General features: G+C 40.3%; 2 protein-coding genes across 3 annotated transcripts in view; both read right to left on the bottom strand.

Annotated features, from left to right (window-relative positions):
• Window positions 1–55: 55 nt before the first annotated feature.
• adkb (adenosine kinase b) lies at window positions 56–7,601 on the bottom strand. 2 transcript variants are annotated; one of them, XM_056770940.1, is made up of 11 exons: window positions 7,452–7,601; window positions 5,488–5,562; window positions 5,216–5,269; window positions 4,088–4,166; window positions 3,622–3,794; window positions 3,428–3,536; window positions 2,514–2,684; window positions 2,393–2,428; window positions 2,151–2,265; window positions 747–833; window positions 56–643 (listed from the first exon to the last, which is right to left on the bottom strand). In XM_056770940.1, the coding sequence occupies exons 1-11, from the start codon at window positions 7,502–7,504 to the stop codon at window positions 519–521; spliced, it is 1,077 nt and encodes a 358-aa protein (XP_056626918.1). In that variant the 5' UTR covers window positions 7,505–7,601; the 3' UTR covers window positions 56–518. The 2 variants fall into 2 exon arrangements, with proteins under 2 accessions (XP_056626918.1, XP_056626919.1); XM_056770941.1 differs by lacking the exon at window positions 7,452–7,601 and adding an exon at window positions 6,489–7,017.
• A 534-nt stretch (window positions 7,602–8,135) lies between these two features.
• Window positions 8,136–18,803, bottom strand: part of vclb (vinculin b) — a 17,625-nt gene continuing 6,957 nt past the window's right edge. The window contains exons 3-21 of the mRNA XM_056771752.1: window positions 17,469–17,619; window positions 17,276–17,384; window positions 17,060–17,182; window positions 16,702–16,862; window positions 14,444–14,534; window positions 14,101–14,248; window positions 13,229–13,382; window positions 12,976–13,151; window positions 12,445–12,635; window positions 12,150–12,349; window positions 11,523–11,651; window positions 11,236–11,385; window positions 11,038–11,146; window positions 10,164–10,466; window positions 9,958–10,082; window positions 9,695–9,880; window positions 9,409–9,612; window positions 9,202–9,306; window positions 8,136–9,123 (exon numbers count right to left, since the gene is read on the bottom strand). Of these exons, the coding sequence (XP_056627730.1) occupies window positions 8,977–9,123; window positions 9,202–9,306; window positions 9,409–9,612; window positions 9,695–9,880; window positions 9,958–10,082; window positions 10,164–10,466; window positions 11,038–11,146; window positions 11,236–11,385; window positions 11,523–11,651; window positions 12,150–12,349; window positions 12,445–12,635; window positions 12,976–13,151; window positions 13,229–13,382; window positions 14,101–14,248; window positions 14,444–14,534; window positions 16,702–16,862; window positions 17,060–17,182; window positions 17,276–17,384; window positions 17,469–17,619 (2,962 nt within the window). The 3' untranslated portion in view covers window positions 8,136–8,976. The remainder of the gene's footprint in view (window positions 9,124–9,201; window positions 9,307–9,408; window positions 9,613–9,694; window positions 9,881–9,957; window positions 10,083–10,163; window positions 10,467–11,037; window positions 11,147–11,235; window positions 11,386–11,522; window positions 11,652–12,149; window positions 12,350–12,444; window positions 12,636–12,975; window positions 13,152–13,228; window positions 13,383–14,100; window positions 14,249–14,443; window positions 14,535–16,701; window positions 16,863–17,059; window positions 17,183–17,275; window positions 17,385–17,468; window positions 17,620–18,803) is intronic.

The raw sequence follows: 18,803 nt of genomic DNA, 5'->3' as shown, positions 1-18,803 counted from the left end.
AATGGCAATATATGCATCTACATGTGTAAATAATAACTTCAAGACAGAGATAAAGTACTTTGGAACAATAAAATCTTTTTATTTAAGTAAAGATCACAGTCAGTCGACCTGTTACATTCCAGAGACTCGCGGAGAAATGTCCACATCTGAGACAGATTCTGCAAATTTAAACATTGTGCGTTTAAGATACGATTTGGCTTTTCAAAACAACTCAGACCTGAAAGACAAAAATCCATTAAATAATCCTGTTAAGTTAACTCAATATCTATCACTTTTGAGAAATATAAATGCACTTTCAAAGGAGAGAATGGATCTCTAATAGATTATATATGATGCAGAAATTATATGTAGTTTAAAAGACAACGCTGGTTTTATTTTTTCACATGACCTCACTGGAGTGTTCGCGGTAATCCTTATAAATGCCCGTTTAGCAATAACATCTGTAAACACGTGCAGAGACTGCAGATTGTGTTGCTGGAATATCCAAAAGAATGAGATGGAACGACGGAGGATAGGAGTTAGTGGAAATCAGGTTTTTCTGGAAAGGTGCAGCCACCTCGCCGGATGATGACATGGGCGGCGTAGTGTCCTGCCCGGATACAATCCTCCAGAGACTTCTCTTGAACCAACTCTGACAGGAAACCTTATAAATTAGAAAAATACAACACTCAAATTTAATCTCAATCTGATGTATTATAGAATTTAAGAATGAACAGAAGCAGTTTCACACACAAGAATCATTTTACCTCCGACAAACGCGTCACCGGCACCGTTCGTATCGACAATATCATTCTGGTCAATGTCTAAAACAGGAAACATTTTCACTCGATCACCTAAAACGACAAAGTTAAAGATATTAAACCTCTTGTCTAAACATATACAATGAACAAAAATGATGTTGATTTTATGAAAGAAATGAATAAAATATACTTTATATAATTATGTTCCTGTTATTCATAAAGAAATTGAGTTAAAAGAACAAAAAATACTTGGGAAACAAACATTTCGTTGTTAAGATTTGAATCATTTTGATCAAGTTATTTTAATTTAACAAATTAAATTCAGTAAATCTAATTCAACGTTATTATATTAAACCCATTTAAATCGGTCAAATTATGTTTATTTATTTATTTTGTGTTGAGACAACAAATATTTTTTGTCAGTTGATCTGTAGTTCCCAGCATGCTTTGTACCTGACTGCATTAGGAGATTAACTGTCATTTTAAGTGTTTTTCAGTAAAAATACTTTTATGTTGATTGATCTTTGAGATTTAGGAGAGTTTTGGTATTATTTTTAAGTTTTTTTTTTTTAAGTGGTTACTGTGAGGGGATTGTGCCATGAGTCATGAAGTTATTATTTATCTTATTGAGCAGTAAGTGTGCTCATGCCAGTACAGATACCACAAGTCTCATCTTACATGGTTAAAAAACATTATACATTTCATTTTCAAAGCAAGTGGTCCGTGAAGTTTGAGTTAAGCCCATTGCAAATTGAGTCCAAAATTTCCACATGTTAAAAATAAACACAACCTCACGTTGTGTCAGTCACATTTACACTCAGCCTCCCATATTTTCTTCGTCATAAAAAAAATTGGACCGGGTTCGAATTTCAGCATTTATTGCTTCCCTCAAGTATTTTGAGTGTCTTTTTTAACAATACGGAGACACCGTACTTACGAGAGCCAAATACAAGAAAACGCATGCGAAAATGTCAGTGCTTGCCTCATGTGCTTGCCTAAAAACATGCCTAAAGGCCTAAGGAATGTTTTTGGTCAGCAATTTTTTTTTTAAACATTTACTTTTAAACATTTGCTTGATATTTAAACAAAAATTTTATGTATTTAATAAGTAGTATTTACTTTATTCTGCTTAGTAAATTGTAGTGGAATTATAGCAGCAAATTTTACTTAAAAAAAATTTGTGCAAATTGTTACAAGGATTTTATTTAGGTAACTCTACCAGTTATTCTTTTCTGTGAACATAATTGACAATATTGAAAACAAAATAAACTGCATGTCTGAAAGATGATTATTGATTCTCATGCACAGATGACAGCAGTACGATACATTGCAGTGTTGTGTTCACATCTGTGAGAAAACACGGACATAAAATAAGAGAAAACATTAAAATAAATAAATAAAACCACATACCCACAGTGGCCACAGTGTCTTCTCTGCCCTGAGTAAAGACCACAATCCTCTGCCTGTTCTTATTCACTTTGGGCAGGGACTGAACCTTCCGAGCGATCTCTGCGATATCATCTGTCTGCAGGAGACATGGATGGAGAGAACATCACAGGTAAGATGGGAATTTAGAGCAAACACTGAACCTGTTAAGAAAACTATTGATGACTGAGAATTTTTTTTTTTTAACGTAAGCCATGTTTACTCACCTCAAAGCCTTGCTCCTTTGCAAATGTAGCCGCTTCCTGGAAAAGAACACACGTATGATCTTACAACAGTTACAGATCATTCAACATCAAACGCATCTCATGTCATTCTGTACAGACTCACCGTTTCATTCCCAAAGATGATGTCCACGTACGGCATGACTTTCATCAGCGGCTCTTTAAAGAACTGACTGATGAAGGGTGCAGAGAGGTTCAGACCAAAGATCTTGTTGTTATCAGACGCATGTTTGGACACTTTAAGAATCGATTCTGGAGAAACGGTCAGAAAGAAGCCCTGCAGGACGGACATCAGCATATTAAAAACAACCAAACTGTGCTTGAGGTTTTCTAAGAAAAATTGGCCATCGGATATTTATAACAACACTGTACAAAATGATTTTGGCTCATAGTAGATTTCAATTTATTAATTGAGTAAACTTCACTTAATACTTTTAGTTAATTTCACTAACTGAGCAGTGAATTTAGAGTTCCCAGCATGCCACTGGATTAGGAGAGTCATTTTTGTGAAAAAGTGCTATTTTATGAGCTTTACAATCAATTGAAAGATATATGTTGTAAACAATTATAAATGTTAAACTGAAGTTTAAAAAGAACAAGTAAACTCCAATGCTCCAATTAGTATTTCTTCTTGATTTCATGGAATATTACGCTAAAAACAAGCTTCTAAGTACTTAAAAAAATTATGGTAACAGTATTACACAAAATATTATTAAGAACATATTTGTGTCATTTTTTACAGTGAAATAGTTCAGATCTGTGTCTGATGCAAGTTTTTGTATTGACTGAAGTTTGATGACAGCCTTTAAAATATAATATTTACTTATGTATGCATTTCACTCTTTATGAAGGACTCTTATTTTGACATTGCTACTGCTCATGAGTCCTTCATAAAGAGTTAAATATGTGAAGTGAATTTGTTTGAGTGTGCATGTTATATGAACACAGTATAACACAGGTGTAAATCTTCTGTGTAAAATAACAGCTGTGGTTCAGAGAGATGTCATCTCATCCACTTACAGCGATGTAATAAACTTGAGCTTTCTCCACCAGACTCCAGTTTCTCTCAACATCAAGATGTTCTTCTTTATTGTAGCAGTTTGCTGCTGCCAGGTTTGCGATAAGAGATCTAAACACAAAGATAAAAGTTTAGAGACGGAGTCAGAAGTAAAAAGCCACAGAATAAAACATCTCATCACACGCGTGTTTCTCACCGGCTGTCTCCAGTGATGCAGGCCGCACATGTTCCAGTGGGTTCTGCACTCTGTTCATAATAATGAGCATCCACATGAGCTTCAGCCGCTTTCTGCTTGAGAATCTCCCCAAAGTGGTCTGTACCGATACAGCCGAAGAACGTGGCCACCCGATGAGGCTCCTGGATCATCCACTGAGAGTCGAGACATCAACACTATTACCATCTTCACTCAGAGATCTACTTAAACCTTAAACTAATGCAGTGATCTCGATTGACTTTAAATAACTTTTTCTGCTTGGTTTCAAGTTCTTTTACATTTGTTTTTTAAACGAACTGTCAAATAATAATTTTTCTATTCAGAGATAGTTCATGGCTCAGAACTCTATATTGATGATCGATGCTTATAGAGAAAATGTTTGGGAACGACACACCAGAACACGAGTGATGACTGTTATTCATCATGTGTATGTGTGAATGAGACCTACCTGAGCAATTTTAACAGAGTTCTGTGTGGATCCTCCGGCGTGATACTCAACTTTACTCTTCTTCACAATCTCTTCGAACCTGCAGCGTGTACACAAGTACACACACAAATGAGTCTTACTGTGATCAGAAAATATTGTGCTGTTTTTAAATTAAATAAGTGTCGGATCAAGGTGGTTAAAGTTCACAGTTTGATTCCCAGTTAGTTATTGATTCAGCTGTGATTTAGAGAATTATTGAGAGCTGCTGCCCCCTGCAGATCAGGTGTGGTACTGACTTAAAACTACAAACTCAAGCCACATCATTCGGAATAATATTTTAAAGGAGTAGTTCACCTTCAAAATGAAAATAATGTCATCATTTTATCCCCTTTTATCATTTCGAAGCTGTATGAGTTTCTTTCTTCTGCAGAACACAAAAGAAGATATTTTGAAAAATGTTGATAACAAAACAGCACAGCCCCCCCCCCCCTATTCACTTCTATTGTATGGACACAAAACACAAAGTGAACGGGTGGGCGGTTTACAACATTTTTCTAAATATCTTCTTTTGTGTTCTGCGGAGGAAAGAAAGTCAAGAAATGACAAGAGGGTGTGCAAATGTTGACAGAACTTTTATTTTTAAAGGTGAACTACTCCTTGTAGACCCTGTAGGATTCTTTAACAGGTAGTGTGTAATGCTCAAAATCATTATTTAATTATTTGTTTAAAAAATGTGCACAGATATTTGTGATCATTCATATAAACAATTTAAAATGATGCATCATTACGCATGTCTGAAAATGTGTATTTTTACCTCACATTTTCTCTTGCAAAAAACGTAAAAAAACTTAAATAAATTTGCAGTCATACCCTGTATGACATTTCTGTTTTTATTAGATTTAGCTTTTAATTTAAAACTTCGTTTGCCTTTAATGTTTGCGCTACAATGTATTTTCTGTAAAGCTGCTTTGAAACCATGAAAAACAAAATGTAAGAAATCATTTTGAATTGATCAGAATTTTGGATTCTTTGATTAAAAGTCAGAATTAGAGTATGATTTTTTTTTTAAGTTATTTGTCAAAAGTTTTCACTATATATAGTTACCTATAAAACCTTTATGTCAGATGTCATAGCGATGATGTCACTTACAGAGCTTTGTGTTTGTCCTCTGCCAGAATCTGATCATTGGGCTTTAAGCCATACCTGTGTAAACACACACACACACACACAGAAACTCAATGAGCATCTACAAAGCAAACACACTTTCAGAGTTCAATGACATATTTCAGCTGTGGTATTACGCTCAGGGAAGCATACACTTTTATGAGCTGCCATAAAAACACACAGCACTGCACAGCTGGTGCACATGTGACCTTTAAATGACACACAACATCCATCGCCTGCTGCACAAAACGACTCACTTATCAAGAAAATCCTTATCCACCACTGCAGAGATATCCAACAGCGGGTTCCCCATCCCGAAGAGAGCATTCTGACTGCAGACACAAAAGACAAGAACCACACACACGTTTAAATCATTCAACAAATAAAAGATATTGGAATGAAAGCGGAGGATAAAGGCACACGTTCAGAAAAAACGTTGATGTGTTTGAGAGAACAGTTCCTTTACATCCTTTCTGTGACACTGACAGGTGGAGGTCACATGGTCACGCCTCCATCAATCCTCCTTTTAGACATGAATCCTTGGAATGTGAGGTGGGTGAAACACACCAGAACTTCAGCTCATTTACATACAGTGATATTGCCAAAGGTTGTTGGTTCTAAAGCCCGTAAAAGCCCAAGAAACACAACGTTCTAGAAGTGCACTTCACTTAATGTAAAATGAACCTTAAAATGTCATCGTTAACCAAAACAGACATACATTGTTGACTGTATTACATTTTTTTAGAATAGCAAACCAATCAAAATGACATTATGAAAGGTCCACAAGACATTGTGATACATCTCTGTTTTATTAGATTTTGTTATATGACTAAATGAAGCACGTTTACAGCCCACTGAACACATGCTTTACTGCTGACTTAACTCTTTTAACACTCATACAATCTAAAAGAAAATAACTTCACATCTACAATCGTACATGGCTGTGGTTTGTGTCGTATTGTAACACAATCCATAAAACCTTCACGTGGTTTACGCTCTTTCTTTAAAACGTTAAGTGGGTAAAACTTGATAGTCAACAGATGACAAATTATCCACGTGGACGGATTCAAAACATACACATGAAAATATCAATAATAATAAAAAGAAACAAATTTTGAAAGCATCAGTGGAATACTTTGACATTTTTTGATGAACAGTATAATTCAAAGAAGAAACTGCAAAACGTTGCATAATACAGACACACACAAACGCACAAAAAAGCGGAAAAACAATGACTTGTCCATGAATTAAGTCTTACCGTACTGTCGGCATTTTTGCACAATCTGATTGTCTTTATTAAAATATAAATCTGTCACGTCCCGGTACACGCTGCGAGCGCGTGCGTTATGTTCTCACACCGAATTCCTTCAAACCGGAAACGAAAAGGGCTCAATATGATTGGTTACGTCACACACGTGCAGACTCACGCCACGCAGTTTGTTCGGCGTTTGACACCAGAGTACCGCGAGAGCGCAATAAATTGCACCTTTCGAGTTGTTCTCGCGATATCTTATCATAATTCGCCGATCGGTCTGCGCAAAGCCGCGTAAATATCAACACGCCTTCTATGGTCCTGATAGGCTTTGGCGAGCACGTGTGTTTTACGCAACGTCAAGGTTACTATCATAACATGCGCAGCGCGTGCACAAATAATGTTATCAATACATGCGAATACATATGTTCGTGGCAGATTTTTACACAGCACATCGCGCGCATGCGTGTTAAGTGGAGAATGTGCTTGTTATATACCATGTCGTGCATCCAACCGAGAGAAGGTGTGCAAACACATTTCTACTCATTTTTATTATTTTATTCACATGCACGCATGACAACACATACTAAACCGTACTTTGTCCTACAAATGCTTTCACACTGTTAAATTTGTACATAATATATATACTGCGAGAGCCCGAATGATGCACGGGTACATTTTGTTCGCGCAGCTCAGCATCCTTATAACAACGGGCTCAGATCAAAATAAAGTCACTTGCACACGTCAAACATATTTTGTGTAATTAATAAAAAAACATACAATGAATGAATCGTATGCATGCAAATGACGTCAGTTATCAGCAACTGTGCATTATGTCTGCATTAGATGTGCAGTCTATAATTCACCCGTTTGTTAAGAAAACAAAGCACCGCATTCACCTCCGACAAACCTGAACTCGACACGACTGATGTTCAGACACTCAACTCAACACATTGACGATCAGTTTACCTCAATGTCGTCTTGCTCTCTGTGTGTTCTCCAGGACAGTCACACACCGACATCTTCTGGATCTCACAGCACTGATCTCAGACCAGTTTCACTGCTTCCCCTCACAATGCGTTCTCAGAGCACACACTAGATATCGTGATAACGATATATCAATTTATTTTAAATGCTGCATTTAGTTCTAATCTTATTGTGCAGTTGCAAGCTACGTGTTGTTTTAAAGGGATAGTTCACCCCAAATTAAAAAGTCTGTTACAAATTCATCTTGTCGTTTAAAACCCGATGTGACTCAAAATTAGATATTTTTTTTAGAAATGTCTGCATGGTTTTGTCTTCATACAATGGAAGTCAAAGGGGTTACCATGGTTACCGACATTCTTCACAATATCTCATGTTGTGTTCTGCAGAAGAATGAAACTCATTCAGGTTTGAATTTACTTCATGGGGAGACATGATGAATATTAAGGGGAACAATAATTTTAAGACCTTCCAGAATGTGTCAAATGAAAGCTACAATATAATTATGTTAATAAATATGTATTATAGTTGTTGAATAATGAAAAATAATTATTCCTCCAAATGATAGATTTTTGTATTGTTAACTGGAACTTGCATTAATGTATTAAATTCAAATGATTGACAGGTGTGTGTATGTGACTGTTCAGAGAAATATGGAGAAAAAGCCAGTTCTGCTGATAATTAGATCCTTTATTAAGACAAGGCACATTGGGTCTTACAGGCTGTCATTATTTACATTAAAACGACCTTAACATGATTAAAGGTACATGTATGCAAAGAGCATCTCTTCACTCATATAAATATACTTGAGTGTGCATCCTGCTAGAGATTTAGTAGTGTATTTAGCTCAGTGATATCCTAGGGACAAAACAGGGACGGCAGTGCGTGTGTGTGTGTTCTGTGTCCGGTTACTTCATGAAGCGGAAGCACCAGCTCATTGATTTTAATGTACTACATATCAGTTCCCTGAAGATATAAAACAATCGGGTCAGACACCAGACCCCCTTTCAAGCACATCATTACACACGCAAACATTCATTCAACATTAAACTTTTGGTTTTAGTATATGACAAAGCCCTTGCATCAGGGGTTTATAATCTGAACGTGTGCTTGTGTGGAAATCCAAAATATAAAGATGAATCTGCGTGGAAAGTACATTCAAAGAGTGTAATGAAGGCAAGTAAAGATACGAAATTGAGATATAAAGACCCTTTTAACTGAACGTAAGAAAACTAAATGGCTTCAAACCAGAAAAATAGCAAACCTCTGTGATCAACTCTTCAAAACTATCTATTTGGGATCTTTAAAACAAAACCATTTTTCACAAATAAAAAAAAACTTTTGGAAACTAAAGTCCCTTATTTTACATCCATGAACATTCAAGAGCAATTATCAGAAATGGAATAGTTTCATCACCCCTAACCGAGATGACTGACACGTCTGCGATGACATTTAGGACCTGGACTGATTGTTTTTCCCAGGGCATGCTGGGATTTGCTGGCTCCGCCCCTCACTGGTACCAGGGTGTCTTGCGGACCCAGCGCAGAGTGAAGCCAGCATCCGTGCGGATCTTGATGGAAGCGGCTTCGGCCTCTCTCACCGTCTCCTTCACGGACTGCATCAGGTTCTGAGCGTTATGAACCAGCATTTCTGTAGCCTGCAGGAGAGACACGCCACGCGTTTATCATGGATTCAGAGATCAGAAAACAGCGTTCACACTGGAGCCAGATCTTACCTGCTCTGATTCCTCCTCGCTGATGTTGGTCCGTCCCAGCATGGTGGCCTTCACCGTGGACAGAATCTTCAGCTGGGTGCTGATCGTCGGGATTCTCTCACACACCTGCAGAAAGAAAGTGGAAATCAGCGTCTCGGGATTGATAAATATTTTGTTTCAATCAAAGACTCCGACACCCTGTTCTCCTGTTCGAAGTGTGTGTCTCACCTGCAGCAGGTTGGTTCTTATCCGTTTGTCCGTGCACTGCTTGGCGACCTCTTTGGCGAGCCGTGTGACCTCATCGGAGGCTTTGGCGATGTCTTTGGCACACTGAATGAGCGCCCTCTTGTTTCCGGTGGCGCCTCGCACCAGTCGAGACATCTCGGCCATGAGCAGAGCCATACGCTTGGCGGCGCCGATGATGTCATTACCCTGCCAAAAATACACAGGCAGCATTTGGTAACCCGTGGCGCCACGTATGCTCCAGATAGCAGTGGGATTTAACCAAACTAACCTTGCTGGACCACTTGCGGGCCTCGTCGTGGAGCTGTCGGGCGGCCACCATCATGGGCTCGCTGACCATCTCTCCGGCCTGCTGCTCCGGGAAATCCTCATCCTTCTCGTCAGGTGGTGGAGGTCTCGGTGGAGGAACTTCACCCTCCGGCAGGGGTGGTTTCGGAGGGGTGGCGTTGTCCTGGATCTGAACGAGAGACGCAGATGAAGTTTAAGATCAAGCTCATCTTCATCGATGTCATTCAGGGAGGGACTGACACTGACCTGCAGGCTCTCCAGATCTGGAGGCGGCGGAGGGAAGTCTGGCTCCTGTGGCTGGAACGCCTCTCTCACTTTCGCCACCGCACCCAGAATCTTATAACCAGAGCCCAGGAAACCTCTCTGAAGGCCTGTCGAGAACACATGTTCTGATGATCCAACAATCATGGCTGCAGGAACAATGTGTTAATTTTTCTTCTACCGTGTCTCACCTTGGTCCTGTATGTTGCCGGCCACGGCTTTGGCATCCATGACCATGGGTGAGATGGTCCTGCTGAGCTCGTCGGAAGCGGCTTTGACGGTTTCTCGGAACTTCGGGTCCTCAGAGTTTTCCACTTCTCGTTTCGCCACCAGCATGATTCGATTGGCTCGCCGGGCGATGCTGGTTGCCCCGGCGACCAGCATCTGAGGCTGGTGATTGGCCATTGCTACCTGACACTTGTCAAGATCTTTCTTGATGGCTTCCTCTGACGCATCCATCAGAGACCTGGTGTCAATCGCTTCATCCACAAGACCTGACAGAGAGATTTCCTTTATAGTTTTATCAATTAACTACAGGCAATGCTACAGAACACTGTATATACTGTTATACTACAGTGCAGGCCCGGTTCCTGCCAGGTGCTGAAGGGTGGGCTAGCAGATATCCTGGGTGGGCATATACCCCAACCATACACGGTATATAGCCGCAAAAAAAATTAAGAGACCATTTCTAAAGTATTAAAAAAAATCTGATAAGAATGTGTTCTGGTAAAATGATCATTTTTGTTATTTCTCCGAAATTCTGACAACATTTCTCCCAGATTTCATATAAAATGAACTGTGTAATAAGAAATAATAAAATGAACTGGAGAAAACAACAGAAAAGATGATCTGCATTTTTAAAACTGAAACACCGCACAAAAAGAAATCTTATTTTTGTTTTAAACAACACAAAACAAATGTTTGTACATGTATCAGAATAAGTAAAAAAAATACTTTTTTGCTGATTTTTATCTGAGTTTATTATCATGCTCGCACTCTTGCATAACACTGTTGACTGTCAGTCTTTGTGTTCAACAGAACAAAAAGTAATTTCAAGTTTGTTACCCGTCATTTTCTCTACATTGTCGATCCACTGGTTCTTCATGGTCTCAAAGTGTTCATATGCCGCCTGGTTTCCAGGGTTCTTCAGGAGGATACGAGCAGCAGAGATCACCTGCAGAACACATCAATCAAATAAGATTTATGAAAATTTCTTTGACTTTTGACTTGAACCAAACTGTGAATGTTGAATAATCTTCTCACCTGTGGTGTGAGTTCTCTGGCTGATTTCACCGCCGCCTGAATGCCCTCCACCGTGCTCTTGTTAGCAGTGCCGACCGCTGCCGCCTTGTCTGCCGTGGCGCCCAGACGACCCGCGTGATTCTCAAAGTTTGCAGCCCGTTCGTCAAACACCTGCCGTCAGATTCGACACCGTCAATCACACGAGGAAAACTATGTTGTATTTTAAAGACTGATATTCATTTTGTATTTTATTTTCTAACACCATGCCAGAAACTATGGCTGTGTTCATTGCGTGTGTGGTTATGAACCTCTTCTCTATTGTGCGCGTCCGGTGGGGCGGTCGCTGCCACAGCCAATAGTTTGATGGGTGTGGTCGTGTCACTGAAGATGTCAGACACTTCTTGTGTCATGGCCTCCTGCATCTTCCCCTTCAGATCCTGTCACAAACAAATTAAACCACATCCTATTTACCAAAAATCTTCCCTGAAACATTTATGAGATGACAGAGTTCGACTGTAGTAACGTTCAGTCACCAGCAGGGGGCTCTTAACTCTGTATCAATTACATGATGTGTATTTTAAAAGTGTATTTTTTTAAATGTTTCATGTGAAAAATAACAACTATAATTCCAGTTAAAGGAATAGTTCACCCTCAAAAACTGCTTCCCTTTGACTTGAATGAAAAGTATTATGGTCAAGTCAATGGGGACCATTTTCGGGTGAAACGTTACTTTAAATATGATGTTCTTATTACTGTTCCTCAAACGTCCAGGTGATTCACACCGTCATTACTCACAGCAGGTCATGATGTTCAACACAGAATAAGTGTTGATACACAAATATAAGTGTGATAAGTGTTGATCATGGTGTTGATTTGAGTTACAGTATATACAGTATGATGCATGTCTGTGAAGCCCGTGTTTTAGTCTCTCTCACGTTCAGTGTGTCCTGCAGTTGTTGAGCGACGGCACGGGCCTGAGGACTTTCTCCCTCTCCACGAGCCGCCAGCTCGGCTAACTGAGCCATCAGACGCTCCACCTCCTCACATTTACCCTGCAAGTCCTGCCTCTGGGACGCCGGCAACGCGTTGGCCAAGCGACGCCCCTCGGCAACCAGCCCGCGAATGGCAGCCTGACCTACGACGACAACAGCAGGAAATATTCAGCACAATCCGCTTTTTTAACAGTGCTAGAAACTCAAAAAAGTGATAAAGAGATTATTTCTGTCGTACCAACTCCGCTGTCGTCCTGGGTTGGGTTGTCGATCCACCTATGAGCTTGCTCGATTTTCCCCTCCAGGTGTACGGCTGCTTTGGCCGGTCGAGTGTTGGCCACAGCTTTGCTGGTTTTAGACTGAAGATTTTGGAGAGTTGTGGCGATCTGCTTTGCCAAAGCACGAGCTTCAGGGGTGTCACCTTTACCTCTGTGAAAAACAAACGCACGCACACACACACACACACACACAGAGGAAATCATTATTAAATCCCTTAATGTTATTTGAAAATCTATATACTTCTTATAATAAAACCCAGAAGTTTTAACAGTGATTTCTCCTTTTTTTCTGACTCACACATTCTGACATAATGAGCAAAAGCTTTGAACAAACGTTGCTTAACAACCATCAGACGATCAACAGTCAAACTATGGAAAACTGGAATTCCTCCCGCAGCCAGTAATGGAACAACATGGTAATATTCCAGAGATTCTGGCCGGGAATCCCCACAAAGCCAGAATGGAAAATCAAGATGTTCAGATGTACGTACGCCTTCTTCAGCTCGGAGAGTCTGGCGGTCAGAGCGGCTATCTCGCCCATGCTGCGCAGGATGTCGTCTCTCTCTTTAGGATCTTCGCAGAGATCAGCGATCTTTCTCGCCTCTCCCAGAAGAGCTCTGATGTTCTCCTCACCCTCAGGACCACCGTGAGGATCCGCCAGCCAGTTCTGTACATTCATAACATAAAGAAAACTTAATATACATCATACACAAGAGGAACAGTACTGGTTCTGGACAGCTCTACCTGAGCGGCATCGATCCTCTTGGCTATGACTTGTTTGGAGCCGGTCATGGCCTCCAGTTTACGAGCGGCGTTTTCCACCTTCCCCGTCAGAACATCCAAACCCTGAGACACCTGCTGAGCTTTCTGCATGGCCACTGGAGTCGCTCCCTGACCCCTGCAGTAACCACAAACACACGTTTAATACAACACACTACAGTCAGACACCTTGTGAGCTCCAAACATCTTTTTTGGCATCCACTTTCAAGACAAGAGTTATTCAAATTTGATTTCCCAATTCCACAAAAACTTTTGAACCTCATCAATGAAAAACTGACATAAAAATCCCATGGATTTACATTAAAAGAGTCTTAAAGCATCTATCCCAAACTGTGAAAAACAGAACTCCCTGATGATCACCCCAATCACCCTGATGACCACCTCAACGTCCTGATGACCGCCCCAAATCCCATGACGACACCCAAAAACACCCTGTTGACCACCTCAAACCCCTTGATGACCACCCAGAACTCCCTGATGACCACTAACCAATGAGTTATATTGCATCATCTCTTTCAGATAATGTGTATCCAGTTTAAAAATATAGTTAGACCTGAGCAGCACAACATTGTCCCAGTGGAGGCTGAATATGGGTTTTTATCAGACAGACAGGACGGAATCTGATCTGTGGGAAGACTCATGTATAGTCTGATCTCTCCCCCTCTCAACTGTGATCGATCTGACTGAAAGCTATTGATCTGCATGCAGACACCATTATCAGGATCCCACAACAGGATAAAACCACAGATATGAGGAGGAGAGAGATGAAGCGATGGTGGTGTGTGATGGTTAGAGCCCTTGAGCGATTACACAAAGTTCTGAGGTTCAAACTCTACCTGCCGCGGAGCTCTGAGACCTGCTCTGTCAGCTGTCCGAGAGTTTTGGCAGTGCCCACAATATCTCTCCTCTCTTTCCCAGCACAGAGTTCACCCACTTTACCAGCTTCATCCAGAATCTGACGGATGGCCTGCTCACCTGCATCACCTGCAACAAGAACACACCATCCATCAGCAAACATTCGGGAACTCAAAGGATAAAGGTCATAAAATGAGGAATCTCTTTAAACTTTCAGATTAGTCCAAAAACAACATTGACTGAAGTAAAGCTGCCAAAGAACATGCATATGTTTGTTGTATAACAAGGCGTGTGTGACTTTATTGTTGTGGAAATGTGGGATACCTGGCTGGCCGTGAGGATCTCTTAACCAGTTCTTGGCATGACCCATTTTTGAGTCGATCTGGGCCAGTGCTCTCTTCATGGCCTCAGTGTCCTGCGTATGGACAAATAAACTGTCAAATACTCCTTTACAAACACATACAATAAAGCCTCCTACTGTATGTTTTCATTTGTTTGAGAAATGTTTACGTATGCTTTTATTGTCATTTCTCTCCCTGAACAGAGTTTCTGTATACAGGTGAGAACTCCGGGAACATGATTTAATCTGCGAGTCTTAATTATTTAGACAATACTGAGTGAAAAAAAAACTGATGTCAGAAAGAAAGGCAGAATATTTATGTGTGTACTACAGAAAGAGAGAGAGTCTATGGCATTTCTTTTTTTGCAATTTGTTTCCTTTTTTGGTTACAAAAGTGTTATCTGCTGTTTCCGAAAGCTGACTCACACAGCTGTCACAGACACACAAACACACCCACACCAATATCCACGCCCAAACACACACACACACACACACACCAAGAGCACACTAAATATAAAGATTACGTGCATTAATCCGGTGTTTTTCTTCACAGATGATGCAAATGTTCACATCAATGTTATATCTCAATATTCACACACAAACGTTGAACTGAAGCTTCCGAAATAAACCCACAAACCTCACCGTACCCTTCACTGCGGTTTCAGTATGTGTGCTACAACACACTTTGTTTGGCCACATGTTCTTCTAAAAGAGGCATGTGAAACAAGCTAGAGGTGGTCAACCTTTCTTCACTAGCTAGTATCGCTTCACCAGCATGTTTCAATTTTGTCAGTTGGGTAGAGAATTAGACAGGAAACAACATAACACACTCCACAGCTGCCCAGACCACATTTTCAACAAGACAGATTAGTGTTGGTCTCAGAACAGCATGAGTAGAGCTGTGTCGGATAATCCGAGTTGCTCAAACCTCTGTGCTTCCTTCTCCAGCGATAAAATAATCTAAGACATTCCGAGAGACACGAGAGAAAATATGTAAACCGTCGTGAAATTCCTATTCCTTCATTGGTTACTAAAGTCATTTGGGTGGTTTGTTGGTCTATAAGATATTTTTCCATTTTTTATATCTGTGCATCCCTCGACAACAATAGCTAAAACGTGTTTGCTTTGACGCTGACAAAGGAAGCATGCTTCTGTAACTCAAAAAAAGACAGACACGTGAGTTTATCTCATCAAACTGTGACACGTTTCTCCTCGACCACAGATACATTCTGTTAGCATCAAACATAACACAGCACCCACGGCCAATCATTTCATCTGATGACATCACGTGCGAGTGGGCCTAGAGAAAGAGAGAGAGAGTCATGCGCACAGACTCTTACCTTCTGCAGGAGAGGAAAAGAAACCGAGAGAGGACGAACAAAGAGCACATGAATGAGAAAAAGTGAAGGAAACCCATTAAGAGTGAAAAGATGAATCATTCAACGCTCACAGGCATAATTCTTACCATCACCAAACCCCCAAACCCACATCTGACTGTTTCATGTTCCTCAAAACACACGGGTGAATTCATGCATGCGTGTACAGTGTGTGTAGATAAGAGTTACACAACACATTTATATCAAACACCTGCTTATAAAAACATCTTTTAGATGTTGGCAACAAAATCTGTTTTCACTTTGGTCTAAACACACACAATCTAGCACAAACACAAACTAATCTATTTTTATAAACAACAAACAGATCTCGCAAACAAATACACGTTTTGCATTTAGCTGTTCGACAATTGTTTCCTTTAAAAGAACAAATTAGAAATGAAAGAAAAATGTTATGGATGTTTTGTATTTCGGAAAAAACATCTTACATTGTTTTCTCAAGATTGATTTGCAAAGCAAATGCCATAACCGGACAGCCCTTGACCCCTCTTGTAGGGAATAAAAAGTGATTTTTCCAACTATGGAGAAATCTATACAGGTTTGGAAAAACTCGAAGGTGAGTAAATGATGTCCCTTTAAGAACAGTTTGTGAATCCGGGACCAGATGCTCAACATTGCAAAGCTGTAGCACCTTGGAAAACTCATTTAACTATAATTGATGACATAAACTGAAATGCTGACTGTTCCAAGATGGCCGACGCATCAACAGAGAAGTCAAATGTATCTATGAGAGCATCTATGAGATTCACTCGGATGTGCTTGCGTGTTTGAAGGGGCTGTTAGGGAAGACGCAGTGCATTACTCCTACATTCCTGCACGTGACCTCACAGTAACTTTTGACCTCTCACCTTATTGGCCCACGCGTCCTCGTCCCAGGACGTGAGCTGCAGCACGCGGATGATCTCATTGATCTCTGTGCTCATCTTTTCTACAGTGAAGTTCCTGTTCTTCAGAGCTTCCTCTACACCTTTACCCTGAGACGTCTTGGTCGTCACGAAGATCTTAATACCTGACACGACAACACACTGTTAGACGCTGCGTGTTTATGTGATGACAAAAAAACACTTTAATCTTTATGAGACCGTCATGAATAATAATAAATGCCTAAGCTATAAAATACTGTATTAAAATACTATATTAAGGCATTGACATGATATTTTGGTTTATACGCATGTCATTGGTTTATAAGCTTTACAGCGATCTGACCTGAGATCAGAACGGGCAGCAGCTCTTTCACCGTGTTCATGGAGTTGACCAGCATGACTCTGTGCTCCTGATGAGTCAATTCCTGCTGTCGCTCATCGATCATCTTTGCCATCTTTGTCATGCCTGTCACACAAATACAGTCAGACGTGAAGATCTGATTTTATGGACTGTGAAGAAATTAAACCGTGTGAGTATAGAGAAAGAGAGAGAGTGTACCTGGTCCCAGGTTCTTTGTGTATGTGATCAGATCTTCCATGGATTCCACCACCTCAGCCACAGTCAGATATTCCAGAATCCCTTTACACACACGGATGATTTTACGAACCTGACGCACACACACACACACACACACTCAGTATCTACAGACACACTAAACAGATGTGGAGGAATAAAGATGTGAGAAACAGACCTCAGCCTCATCAAAGGTCAGCAGGAGGTCAGAAGTGCCGGACAGAATCCCACGTGAGCCGTCGATCAGATAATCTCTGGCTGGAACAGAATACGGGTCTGCCTTCAGCATCTGAGCGGCCTGCACCAGTTTAGTGCATGCGTTCTCTACCCTACACAGAGAGAGAGAGAATCCAATTTTATTAATATAAAATATACAAGTAAACAAAAAAATAATATGTGCTTTAGGAACATGCATGCAAACATAAGCAAAAACAGTTAACTCAATGTTTGAGAATAATTCCAATAATCATGTTTTTTATTGCACACACGCAGACACACACATAAACACACACTATTCATTGTTGTGTAATTGTTGTTGTCAGAAATGACTTGAGACTGGTGTTGTATTTCTTTTTGACAGGAGAAACTGCAGTTGTGTGTGTGACAGAACAGCAAAGTCAGGACAATGTGTGTGTGTGTGTGTGTGTGTGTGTGTGAGAGACCTGTAGGTGAGTGAGGTCAGAACAGTCTGTGTGTCAGAGATGGGGGGCACTATGGAATGATATGTTGATGATAATCAGTATTAATACATCAGAATACAACCACACCAAACCCCCATTCCACACACACACACACACACACACTCTATTTGTGTTGTATAATTTAAGTGTATTTCTGAGTCAGAGGTTCCAGTAATCTATAGATTTACACTGACAGAATTGTGAGCATGGCAGAAAGATTTCCTGTGTGAGTGTGTGTGTGTGTGTGTGTGTGTGTGTGTGAGTGTGAGTGTGAGTGTGAGTGTGTGGTGTGTGTGTGATTGTGCCAGTAAGAGACAGGAGAGTAATGTCTGTGGAAGGTGTCGTCTGCTTCTCTGCATATAAAAGCTGAAGGATTCTGGTGTTGTGTAACACATCATTATTTTAAATCATGTTTGTGTAACATTGTGTAATAAACTTTCTGATGACATTCTGTATGACAGCTGAAGATTCTCGGCTATTTCCTGTTTGTCTTTCAGTTATTCCCTAAACACATAAACAACAGTGTGTGTTGAGAGAAGTGAAGCTACACATGTGCAACAAAACCACTCACCGGTGACATCTGCAACATCCTCAAGATCAAATCATTTATTTAACAGCTAAAACTTAAAATTTATCCTTTTTGTAAAATGTGTGACTGATAGTCTGAGTCAGTGAGTGTCTGCAGATCCTTCATTACTCAACACACCTGCAGAAGAGCGTCAAAGCGCTCCATCCCTGAGCAAACAACACAAACACACGTGCACACACACACATTCGCATGCACACACACACACACTCACTCCGCCAAAACACAGACAACACACAGACACACA

This window comes from Triplophysa dalaica, chromosome 17 (genome assembly GCF_015846415.1).
Source record: "Triplophysa dalaica isolate WHDGS20190420 chromosome 17, ASM1584641v1, whole genome shotgun sequence".
Classification (NCBI taxonomy): domain Eukaryota; kingdom Metazoa; phylum Chordata; class Actinopteri; order Cypriniformes; family Nemacheilidae; genus Triplophysa; species Triplophysa dalaica.
Note: the sequence above shows the minus strand (reverse complement) of the source record. Positions and strands in the feature narration are given on the sequence as shown.